The 12,541-nt window shown below is 54.1% G+C and overlaps 1 protein-coding gene across 1 annotated transcript; it reads left to right on the top strand.

Moving 5' to 3' along the window:
* The first annotated feature begins 471 nt into the window (after positions 1-471).
* On the top strand, positions 472-10,378 carry LOC115389733 (multiple epidermal growth factor-like domains protein 6). Its single transcript, XM_030093277.1, has 16 exons — positions 472-491; positions 1,465-1,749; positions 1,839-1,870; positions 1,949-2,024; positions 2,136-2,189; positions 2,301-2,354; positions 2,466-2,519; positions 2,839-2,903; positions 3,003-3,025; positions 3,135-3,265; positions 3,362-3,375; positions 3,443-3,638; positions 4,002-4,110; positions 4,266-4,429; positions 4,530-4,671; positions 10,277-10,378. The coding sequence occupies exons 1-16, from the start codon at positions 472-474 to the stop codon at positions 10,376-10,378; spliced, it is 1,521 nt and encodes a 506-aa protein (XP_029949137.1).
* The last annotated feature ends 2,163 nt before the right edge of the window (positions 10,379-12,541 follow it).

Here is a 12,541-nt window from a genome sequence, read left to right as displayed (position 1 = left end):
TCAACCAGGTCCACAGCAGACCGGCCCGGCTACCCGTGGACGGTACCCCGGTCTCTGCGCTGCACATATTTATACCCCTTTCCCACTGGCCAAAAAACCTGCTTAAACCCGCTCATACCCGGCTCTTCCTGAAATGGCATTCTGACCCGGGTTTTAATCGGCTCGCCTCCAATCAACTTGAGTGTGAAAGGCACAGCCGGGTTGACGCAGTAATTTACATGATGACGTCACCATAGCATGGTTACGTTAGCGCGCTAGTTGTTGTTTCTGGACACAGCGTGAGATTTCCTTCAGGATGACCCAGCACTGGCAAGACAGCAGGACCAGAGAGCTTCTCCTGATCCGTGGGGAAGAGGAGATTCGTTGACAGGTAACGGGGACTGTGTTCCGCTGCATCGTTTACCTCACCATGCTCTGTCGTGCTGATGATGTCATCAATGTGAGACACCATCAACGCGGGAAAACGCAGCCATGCAGCTCACCCACAGGCGGTGAGACCCGGGTCTGCAGGCAGTGGGAAAGGAGTCAATAGCTGACTGTTAGCGGGTCGACCCGCTAGTTTCAGTGGGAAAGGGGAATAGGTGTCGGCCTCAGCTCTGCTCGTAACGTGCCAAACCGGCTTCTCCCACAAACCTCCAAATGAACCACAACCAGCCGCACCGTGGCCAACATGTGGTGCTACGAAAGCACTTCATAGCAGATGGACCCAATCTTTCACGACATCGGTCCAGTCCTTGGCTCTCAGTCAGTCCTCCCCACAATCTGAAAGATAATATACATGATATCGTCCTGACTCTCTCCTCCAGTCTGCTCCATCACGCAGCAGGGAAACTGCATCCAGAGTGAATACAGCCCTTCATTACAGTGATAATGAGTGCTAATGCTAATGGATAGCGCTGTGTGACGCAGCACAGCCGCACCGCACTACAGAGACATCCGGTGTGAAACGTGGGTGAGGAATAAGCCATTCAAAAAGAAACGGAGAGACGCATCAGGGACAGACGAAGCCCTCCTGAACGTGGTTGGACAACAAGCTGGTTGTCATGGTGATGGCACTGAACCTCAGGACAGGCACAGGAAACCAACAGTTTGGTTCAGGTGTCAGTGGCTGACTACAACACCAGTGTGGGTGGATCAGCTTGATTGACAGAATTTTGTGTTCCTAAAGCAGGGGTGTTCAGTTAAGGTCCCAGGGGCCCGTGTCCTGCCGGTGTCCTGCCGGTGTCCTGCCGGTGTCCTTCCGGTGCCCTGCCCGTGTCCTGCCGGTGTCCTGCCGGTGCCCTGCCGGTGTCCTGCCGGTGCCCTGCCCGTGCCCTGCCGGTGTCCTGCCGGTGTCCTGCCGGTGTCCTTCTGGTGCCCTGCCCGTGTCCTGCCTGTGTCCTGCTGGTTTCCTGCCTGTGTCCTGCCCATGTCCTGCCGGTGTCCTGCCGGTGTCCTGCCGGTGCCCTGCCCGTGTCCTGCCAGTGTGCGGCCGGTGTCCTGCCGGTGTCCTGCCGGTGCCCTGCCGGTGTCCTGCCAGTGTCCTGACGGTGCCCTGCCCCTGTCCTACCGGTGTCCTGCCGGTGTGCTGCCGCTGTCCTGCCCGTTTCCTGCCGGTGTCCGGCCGGTGTCCTGCCGGTGTCCTGCCGGTGCCCTGCCCGTGTCCTGCCAGTGTCCTGACGGTGCCCTGCCGGTGCCCTGCCCGTGTCCTACCGGTGTCCTGCCGGTGTGCTGCCGGTGTCCTGCCGGTGTCCTTCCGGTGTCCTTCCGGTGCCCTGCCCGTGTCCTGCCGGTGTCCTGCCGGTGCCCTGCCCGTGTCCTGCCGGTGTCCTGCCGGTGCCCTGCCCGTGTCCTGCCAGTGTCCTGACGGTGCCCTACCCGTGTCCTGCCGGTGCCCTACCCGTGTCCTGATGCTGTCCTGCCGGGGCCCTGCCGGTGACCTGCCCGTGTCCTTCCGGTGCACTGCCAGTGTCCTGCCCGTGTCCTGCCGGTGTCCGTCTGGTGTCCTTCCGGTGCCCCGCCAGTGTCCTGCCCGTGTCCTGCCGGTGTCCTTCCGGTGTCCTTCCGGTGCCCTGCCCGTGTCCTGCCGGTGTCCTGCCGGTGCCCTGCCCGTGTCCTGCCGGTGTCCTGCCGGTGCCCTGCCCGTGTCCTGCCAGTGTCCTGACGGTGCCCTGCCCGTGTCCTGATGCTGTCCTGCCGGGGCCCTGCCGGTGACCTGCTCGTGTCCTGCCGGTGTCCTGCCGGTGCCCTGCCCGTGCCCTGCCGGTGTCCGGCCGGTGTCCTGCCGGTGTCCTGCCGGTGCCCTGCCCGTGTCCTGCCAGTGTCCTGACGGTGCCCTACCCGTGTCCTGATGCTGTCCTGCCGGGGCCGTGCCCGTGACCTGCCCGTGTCCTTCCGGTGCCCTGCCGGTGCCCTGCCCGTGCCCTGCCGGTGTCCGGCCGGTGTCCTGCCGGTGTCCTGCCGGTGCCCTGCCCCTGTCCTGCCAGTGTCCTGACGGTGCCCTGCCCGTGTCCTGATGCTGTCCTGCCGGGGCCCTGCCGGTGACCTGCCGGTGCCCTGCCCATGTCCGACCGGTGTCCTGCCGGTGTGCTGCCGGTGTCCTGCCCGTGTCCTGATGCTGTCCTGCCGGCGCCCTGCCGGTGACCTGCCGGTGCCCTGCCCATGTCCTACCGGTGTGTTGCCGGTGTCCTGCCGGTGTCCTGTGGTGCCCTGCCCGTGTGCTGCCCGTGTCCTGCCCATGTCCTGCCGGTGTCCTTCTGGTGCCCTGCCCGTGTCCTGCCTGTGTCCTGCTGGTTTCCTGCCTGTGTCCTGCCCATGTCCTGCCGGTGTCCTGCCGGTGCCCTGCCCGTGTCCTGCCAGTGTGCGGCCGGTGTCCTGCCGGTGTCCTGCCGGTGCCCTGCCCGTGTCCTGCCAGTGTCCTGACGGTGCCCTGCCCGTGTCCTGATGCTGTCCTGCCGGGGCCCTGCCGGTGTCCTGCCGGTGCCCTGCCGTGTCCTACCGGTGTCTTGCCGGTGTGCTGCCAGTGTCCTGCCCGTGTCCTGCCGGTGTCCGGCCGGTGTCCTGCCGGTGTCCTGCCGGTGTCCTGCCCGTGTCCTGCCGGTGTCCTGCCGGTGTCCTGCCGGTGTCCTGCCGGTGCCCTGCCCGTGTCCTGCCAGTGTCCTGACGGTGCCCTGCCGGTGCCCTGCCCGTGTCCTACCGGTGTCCTGCCGGTGTGCTGCCGGTGTCCTGCCGGTGTCCTGCTGGTGCCCTGCCCGTGTGCTGCCCGTGTCCTGCCGGTGTCCTGCCGGTGACCTGCCGGTGCCCTGCCCGTGTCCTACCGGTGTCCTGCCGGTGTCCTGCCGGTGTCCTGCCGGTGTCCTGCTGGTGCCCTGCCCGTGTGCAGCCCGTGTCCTGCCGGTGTCCTGCCGGTGTCCTGACGGTGCCCTGCCGGTGCTCTGCCCGTGTCCTACCGGTGTGCTGCCAGTGTCCTGCCGGTGTCCTGTGGTGCCCTGCCCGTGCCCTGCCCGTGTCCTGCCCATGTCCTGCCGGTGTCCTTCTGGTGCCCTGCCCGTGTCCTGCCTGTGTCCTGCTGGTTTCCTGCCTGTGTCCTGCCCGTGTCCTGCCGGTGTCCTGACGGTGCCCTGCCCGTGTCCTGATGCTGTCCTGCCGGGGCCCTGCCGGTGACCTGCCGGTGCCCTGCCCGTGTCCTACCGGTGTCCTGCCGGTGTCCTGCCGGTGTCCTGCTGGTGCCCTGCCCGTGTGCTGCCCGTGTCCTGCCGGTGTCCTGCCGGTGTCCTGCCGGTGTCCTGACGGTGCCCTGCCGGTTCCCTGCCCGTGTCCTACCGGTGTGCTGCCGGTGTCCTGCCGGTGTCCTGTGGTGCCCTGCCCGTGTGCTGCCCGTGTCCTGCCCATGTCTTGCCGGTGTCCTTCTGGTGCCCTGCCCGTGTCCTGCCTGTGTCCTGCTGGTTTCCTGCCTGTGTCCTGCCTGTGTCCTGCCCATGTCCTGCCGGTGTCCTGCCGGTGCCCTGCCCGTGTCCTGCCAGTGTGCGGCCGGTGTCCTGCCGGTGTCCTGCCGGTGCCCTGCCCGTGTCCTGCCAGTGTCCTGACGGTGCCCTGCCCGTGTCCGGCCGGTGTCCTGCCAGTGTCCTGACGGTGCCCTGCCGGTGACCTGCCGGTGCCCTGCCCGTGTCCTACCGGTGTCCTGCCGGAGTCCTGCCGGTGTCCTGCCGGTGTCCTGCTGGTGCCCTGCCCGTGTGCTGCCCGTGTCCTGCCCGTGTCCTGCCGGTGTCCGGCCGGTGTCCTGCCAGTGTCCTGACGGTGCCCTGCCGGTGCCCTGCCCCTGTCCTACCGATGTCCTGCCGGTGTGCTCCCGGTGTCCTGCCCGTGTCCTGCCGGTGTCCGGCCGGTGTCCTGCCGGTGTCCTGCCGGTGCCCTGCCCGTGTCCTGCCAGTGTCCTGACGGTGCCCTGCCGGTGCCCTGCCCGTGTCCTACCGGTGTCCTGAGGGTGTGCTGCCGGTGTCCTGCCGGTGCCCTGCCCGTGTCCTACCGGTGTCCTGCCGGTGTGCTGCCAGTGTCCTGCGCGTGTCCTGCCGGTGTCTGGCCGGTGTCCTGCCGGTGTCCTGCTGGTGTCCTGCCGGTGCCCTGCCGGTGTCCTGCCAGTGTCCTGACAGTGCCCTGCCGGTGCCCTGCCCCTGTCCTACCGGTGTCCTGCCGGTGTGCTGCCGGTGTCCTGCCGGTGTCCTGTCGGTGTCCTGTGGTCCTGTGGTGATAATAGTTATCACTAACTGCCCTCTTCGCCTGTCTCTAGCGAGCTCTGCTGAGCGTCTGACGTCACTCCGGTGAGTGTTTTCCGTGTTGGTGAAGCTTGCTGAAGCCTGCGAGCGACTGAAGTGCTTGCTGTCTCTCTCTTGCTATTACTGTTAATTCACGAAGCAATCAAAAATCGGGGTTATTTAAGCCCCCGGGGTTACTTCGCCCCCGATTGACCAAGCGATCTCTCGTGAATTACATTTCTTCTCCGCCGTTAGCGCCACCGGCGTGCTAACTAGCTTAGCGTGCTAACTAGCTTGGTCCGCCGGGACCGCTATGGCGTCCTCCCCTCTGTCTTCTTTTCTTTCCTGCTCAGTGTGCCATATGTTGAGTCAGAACCCTGCCTCCCTTGACGATAGGGGTATTTGCGTAAAGTGCAGTGTATTGACAGCGCTGGAGGCCAGGGTAACCGAGTTAGAGGAGCGGCTGCGCAGATGTGAGGGGCAGGGCAGCGCTAGCTATAGCGAGGTAGCGGCAGGGCTCGCAGCCCGTTCCCGCAGTGAGAGGAGTGTTAGCAAGCCTCGCCCCGCAGCGTGTCCCGAGCAGCCGGGACAAGACCAGGACCGGTTTGTGACAGTCCGGAGGAAGGCTAGTGCTAAGCACCGCCACGTAGCACTCCAAGAACCGCTTCACGTCTGCAATAGGTTCTCTCCCCTCAGCGACGACACGCCGGCTGAACTGGACACGCTGGTGATTGGCAGCTCTATAGTTAGAGACGTGAAGCTGCCAGCGGTGAAGGTTAGGTGTTACCCGGGGGCCAGAGTGGGGGACATCGAGGGGAACCTTAGGCTTTTAAAACAGGAAGGTAGGAGATTCCGTCGAGTCGTGATTCACGCAGGCGGTAATGATGCCCGGCGGAGACAATCAGAGGTGCTCAAATTACAAGTAGCCTCGGTGTGTGAATTGGCTAAGTCGATGTCTGATGCCGTAATATTCTCTGGTCCCCTGCCCAATTTGGTCAATGATGAAATGTATAGCCGACTTTCATCATTCAATCGCTGGTTGTCTAGATGGAGTGAGGAAAACGGAGTTATTTTTCTAAACAACTGGTGCACCTTCTGGGGAAAGCCTGGGCTCATCCGCAGGGACGGCATCCACCCAACTTTGGATGGTGCAGCCCTTTTAGCTCACAATATGGCTGATCGGCTTCGAACTCTAAATTGACAATCCAGCTATGAGCCCCGGGCGCAGAGCAGTCGTGTAGAACACTCCTCTGTTGATCTTGTTGATCCCGTCACTAATCCTGCTCCCGGATTTTTACAAGTCAAGCATGGAGGTTTACCTAGGCTAACAGAGACTGAGTCTGTCCAAAGTGCTCAAAGCATTAAAAAAAAGTCAATGGGTAAAAAGCTTAACATCTGTACAAGACAGAATAACTTTTCCAGTAGGAAATACATAAAATGTGGTCTACTAAACATTAGAGCAATCTCCACTAAATCTCTGTTAGTTAATGACCTTATCGGTGACAATAACATTGATCTCCTTGCTCTAACAGAAACTTGGCTCCAGCAAGATGATTATGTGAGGCTCAATGAATGTACCCCTCCAACCTATGTTAATTTCCAAACAGCTAGATCAACAGGTCGAGGTGGAGGTGTGGCAGTGATTTCCCACTCCAGTCTTCTTCTTAAACCCAAAACTAATGTTAAATTCAACTCTTTTGAAAGCTTAATACTAACGCTTACTTGTCCAAATTGGAAGAATCAAAAAGCTGTGCTATTAATTATTGTGTATCGACCTCCTGGTCCTTACTCTGACTTTTTAACTGAGTTCTCAGAGTTTTTAAGCAATATAGTATTGACTCATAACAAGATCCTTATAATAGGTGACTTTAACATCCATGTGGATGATTCTGGTGATAGTTTGAGTAATGCGTTTATTGCAGTATTAGATAGTATCGGTTTCACTCAAAATGTTGATGAATCCACTCATAGTCACAAGCACACCCTGGATCTGGTCTTAACATATGGGATAGAAGTCAGTGACCTAAATGTTCTCCCTCAGAACCCTATTCTCTCAGACCATTTTTTAATTACTTTTCAGGTTTTGATTGAAGACTACTGTGCTCAAAAAGATAAAATTCAGCTGATACGGACATTATCTGAAAAATCTGTGGCTCGGTACAAAGAATTGATCCAGCCTGCATTTGCTGCATTACCTTGTGAACTCACAGAAATGAGCTTATTGACCAGTGGTGATAATAGTGATCAGTTTGTTGACAGTGCTATGCACTCACTAAAATCTGCCCTTGACGTAGTGGCCCCGTTGCAGCTGAAAACCAATCGACCCAGGCGCGTTGCTCCATGGTTTAATTCTGAAACCCGTGTTCTCAAACAAAAAACTCGGCAATTAGAAAGACTGTGGCGTAAATCTAAACCAGAACAATCTCTGAAGGCCTGGAAATGTAGCTTGCTAAGCTATAAACAAATTCTCTTTAAAGCCAAGATATTATATTACTCTCGTTTAATAGAAATAAACAAAAATAACCCTCGGTTTCTATTCAACACTGTAGCCAGACTGACAACCAGTCATACTGTAGTGGAACCAGTAATCCCAGAATCTTTAAACTGCCATGACTTTCTTAAATTCTTTAATGATAAAATCATAACCATTAGAGGTAAAATCAGTGAAGCGCTTTCCTCAGATCAAGCTCAGGGAATCCAGCCACTGCCTCCACCTGAAATACCTGAAATACTAGATAGTTTCTCATTAGTAAATGGGGCTGAGATTACTTCAATTGTAATGTCTTCTAAAACCTCAACCTGTCTCCTAGATCCAATTCCAACTAAGCTTTTCAAAGATATCCTTCCAGTTATCTTAAATACGATCATAACTATAATAAATACCTCTCTAGAAAATGGCTATGTGCCACAGTCATTTAAATTCGCAGTAATCAAACCACTGCTGAAAAAACCTAATCTCGATCCTGATATTCTAGCTAACTACAGACCGATATCAAATCTGCCTTTTATTTCAAAAGTCCTGCAAAAAGTTGTGGTTAAACAGCTTTACCGCCACCTACAGGACAATAGTTTATTTGAGAAATTTCAGTCAGGATATAGAGCTTATCACAGCACTGAGACTGCGTTAGTTAAAGTCACTAATGACTTGCTATTGGCGGCTGACGCAGGTCTAGTCTCAATCCTGGTTCTCCTAGACCTCAGTGCAGCTTTTGATACAATCGACCACAATATTCTCCTGCAGAGGTTAGAATGTGAGGTTGGCATCAGAGAAAAGCCCTCTGCTGGTTCAAATCCTATTTATCTAATAGGTACCAATTTGTTCACGTTAACCAACAGTCCTCACCGTGCTCCCAGGTCAGTTATGGGGTTCCTCAAGGGTCCGTGCTCGGGCCAATTTTATTTCTGTTATATATGCTTCCTTTAGGGAACATAATTAGAAGTCACGATATCAATTTTCATTGCTATGCAGATGACACACAACTGTATTTATCTATGAAACCTGATCAAACTAATCAAATAGACAGACTCAGTGACTGTATCAGAGAAATTAAAACCTGGATGACTACGAACTATCTCCGTCTGAATCCTGGCAAAACAGAGGTCATTATACTAGGCCCCATAAACTGAGAGAGTGTCTATCCAAACAGATTATTACCTTAGATAATGTCAGTGTATCCTCCTCCTCTACTGTCAGGAACCTCGGGGTCTTATTTGATCAGGATATCTCCTTTAAAGCACACATCAACCTGGCTTGTAAAACAGCATATTTCCACTTGCGCAACATAGCTAAAATAAGAAACATTCTACCTAGAAGCGATGCAGAAAAACTCATCCATGCATTTGTTTCTGCGAGATTGGACTACTGCAACTCCCTTCTCGCAGCCTGCCCAAAAAGTGTATTAAAAAACTTTAAGTTGGTTCAAAATGCGGCCGCCAGATTATTAACTGGAACTAGAAGACGTGAACACATTACTCCCGTTCTAAAATCTCTTCACTGGCTTCCAGTCGAGTTTAGAGTTAGATTTAAAATCCTTCTCCTCACTTACAAAATCCTAAATGGGATGGCTCCAACCTATCTCCAAGATGCTTTAACGCCTTATCAACCAATCAGAGCACTTCGCTCTCAAAATGCAGGGTTACTGGTGACTCCTAGAGTCTCTAAATGGACACTAGGTGGAAGAGCCTTTAGCTATCAGGCACCATTTTTATGGAACCAGCTTCCAAGTGGTGTCAAAGAGGCAGACACAGTCTCCACATTTAAGATTAGGCTCAAGACGTTTCTCTTCGATGCAGCCTATGATCAGGTCAGCTAGGGATTCTAAACTAAACTAAACTAAACTAAACTAAACTAAACTAACTAAACTAAACTAAACAAACCAAACCAAACTAAAGTAAACCAAACTAAACTAAACTAAACTAAAACAAACCAAACCAAACTACAGTAAACCAAACTAAACTAAACTAAACTAAACTAAACTAAAACAAACCAAACCAAACTAAAGTAAACCAAACCAAACTACAGTAAACCAAAGTAAACTAAACTAAACTAAACTAAACTAAACTAAACTAAACTAAACTAAACTAAACTAAATTAAATTAAATTAAATTAAAGTAAACCAAACCAAACCAAATTACACTAAACAAAATTAAACTAAACCAAACTAAATTAAACTAAACTAAACTATACTAACTAAATACTAGTTTAAACAGTTAAGTATCCACAAAGCTGCCCCAGGAGCTAGAATGCTGTGGGAAGTACGGTGCACTGAGCCCTGTCCTCCTCTAATGTCTGAATGTTATTCCCTTTAGTCCGTTCATTGCTTTTCACCTGCTGTCCCCCCCTTCGAGGGGGAGTCTTCTCCAGTTTCAGTTGCTGACTCCACTATTACGAGGGCCTATGAACAAGCTCCGTCCGGACCGGGAGGACACTCCTGTCGGTCCTGCCCGTGGACTGGCTTCGGTTCTACTGCTGGGATCCGTGGTTCTTGTGCTGGACCGTCCAACGGACTGTCCTCAACATAGTCCTAGGCTTTACTTCTTATTGTCTCATGCTAGCTGTTGCCAAAGCTGTCCGTCCCTGGGAGAGGGATCCTCCATACTGTGGTTCTCCCCCAAGATTTCTTCTTTTCCCACTGGGTTTTTTGGAGTTTTTTCTTGCCGGATGTGAGGGTCGAAGGCGGTGGTTGCTTCGTTCTGTCTCGTTACTGTAAATATTGACATATTACCATTATGCTTATTCACTGTTTTTACTTTTACCGACAAATGTAACATCTTGAAGCCCTCTGAGGCAACTGTTGTTGTGATACTGGGCTATACAAAAATAAATTGATTGATTGATTGATTGATGGTGCCCTGCCCGTGTGCTGCCCGTGTCCTGCCGGTGTCCTGCCGGTGACCTGCCGGTGCCCTGCCCGTGTCCTACCGGTGTCCTGCCGGTGTCCTGCCGGTGTCCTGCCGGTGTCCTTCTGGTGCCCTGCCCGTGTCCTGCCTGTGTCCTGCCGGTTTCCTGCCTGTGTCCTGCCTGTGTCCTGCCTGTGTCCTGCCAGTGTCCTGCCGGTTTCCTGCCGGTGTCCTGCCGGTGTCCTGCCCGTGTCCTGCCCGTGTCCTGCCGGTTTCCTGCCGGTGCCCTGCCCGTGTCCTGCCAGTGACCTGCCGGTGCCCTGCCCGTGTCCTACCGGTGTCCTGCCAGTGTGTTGCCGGTGTCCTGCCGGTGTCCTGCCCGTGTTCTGCCGGTGTCCGGCCGGTGTCCTGCCGGTTTCCTGCCTGTGTTCTCCCTGTGTCCTACCGGTGTCCTGCCGGTGTCCTGCCGGTGTCCTGCCGGTGTCCTGCCCGTGTCCTGCCCGTGTCCTGCCGGTTTCCTGCCGGTGTCCTGCCTGTGTCCTGCCCATGTCTTGCCCGTGTCCTCCCGGTGTCTTGCCCGTGTCCTCCCGGTGTCTTGCCCGTGTCCTGCCGGTGTGCTGCCGGTGTTCTGCCGGTGTCCTTCTGGTGCCCTGCCCATGTCCTGCCTGTGTCCTGCCGGTTTCCTGCCTGTGTCCTGCCTGTGTCCTGCCGGTGTCCTGCCGGTGTCCTGCCGGTGTCCTGCCTGTGTCCTGCCGGTTTCCTGCCTGTGTCCTGACTGTGTCCTGCCTGTGTCCTGCCGGTGTCCTGCCGGTGTCCTGCCCGTGTCCTGCCCGTGTCCTGCCGGTTTCCTGCCGGTGTCCTGCCTGTGTCCTGCCCATGTCTTGCCCGTGTCCTCCCGGTGTTTTGCCCGTGTCCTCCCGGTGTCTTGCCCGTGTCCTGCCGGTGTCCTGCCGGTGTCCTGCCGATGTGCTGCCAGTGTCCTGCCTGTTTCAGGTCTCTCCCAGTTGCATCACCTCTGAAAGGGAAAGTTATTGGCCGTTTCTACAGGCTTGATGAAGTTTGATCACTGTCAGATTTAGGTGTGCTGAATCAAAGACAGACCTAAAACATGGAGGACACCGGTCCTCGAGGAACGGAATCTGTTCGACAGAATGGCTTCTGGGTCGTGATGTAAACCAAGTATTGAGTGCATATAAATGAGCACACTTTCCTAAAGCCTCACACTGTTGTTTAAAATATCCTTTTCTTATTCTGAGACACCGAATTTTGGGTTTTTGTTATCTGCCAGCCATCATCAAAATTTCAAGAAATAAAGACTTGAAAAGTTTTGCTCTGCCATGAGCCTATATCCTACATGGGTTTGACTTTCTGAAATGATTGCCAACAAATTTTGCACATTTTCTTGATATTCTAATTTTTTTGAGACATTACTGTATTTTTTTCTCCTGGAAAGTCACAGTGTGCAAAGCCAGTGTAAGCTCAGTGTAAGCTCAAATTTAGTGAACTTATCATCCAAAATAATCTTTTCCACAGTTTAAAGAACAGTTGGAGAACAGCTTCAGTGTGAGAGTCACAGAAGGCTCAGTTCAAGTCTAGATCATAATTAAATTTAACAAAGAATGATTTGATAGGGTAACATTGATTAATCGTTTTTCATTTGCAAGCAAAGTCAGAATGAACCAAGCCATACAGAAGAGAACCATGAAGGCAGGCCAGGGACTGAGTCTTCACCCTGTCCATGTGAGAGGGCTCTCTGGTCCAACATGGATCCTGCTATACTAATTCAGAAGGCCGGTCCGGTGTCACGGAGAGAGTTAAAACACAGGATGGACCGCTTTTCAGGTGGCATCAGGACCAAATCCAATCTCGTTGTGATCATACAGGGACTGAGCCCAGCTTGGAGGAGAGGAGTTTCCAGTGGGTTCAGCATCAGGAGCCCCTACTGGTCCCGAGTCAGAGAATCAGAGAAGGGACACTGTGGAATCTGGTCCATCACAACTAGATCCTGAGGCGGGACCAAGATACCCTGTTCGGGCTTGCAAAGCCCCTTCTCACCTCGAGGACTATCCTATTGAAAGGACTGAAAGACTTTAAAGTCAAGTGTTTGAAAACAGAATGTGGGATTTTGGGACCACTGGAGGAGGCAATGCTCATTGCAGAATTGCCTCCTCCAGTGGTCCCAAAATCCCAAATAAACCCCTGACCCCTTTCAAATAAACCCCTGATGATAACATCCCATTGGATGTTATAGTCAGGCAGTTCAAGGGAAAGCACACATGTCCACTGGGGTTCTACAGTCCTCCAGGGCTGCAGGAAGTCCAGCGATTCGCTGGCCAGTGTCTGCAGTGAGACGCTGTGTGCAGCATCTGTTAATAAAGTGTGAAGTTCACCTCAGAGTGTTTCTTTCACCTTCAGGATACTTCAAGACAGATCCAGTAGCTTCTCAGTGTGCCGTTCTCAGGTATTTAGAG

The sequence above is a fragment of the Salarias fasciatus genome, chromosome 1, assembly GCF_902148845.1.
Source record: "Salarias fasciatus chromosome 1, fSalaFa1.1, whole genome shotgun sequence".
In the NCBI taxonomy this organism is placed as follows: domain Eukaryota; kingdom Metazoa; phylum Chordata; class Actinopteri; order Blenniiformes; family Blenniidae; genus Salarias; species Salarias fasciatus.
The sequence above is the reverse complement of the archived record's forward strand: the minus strand, read 5'-3'. Positions and strand labels throughout refer to the sequence as shown.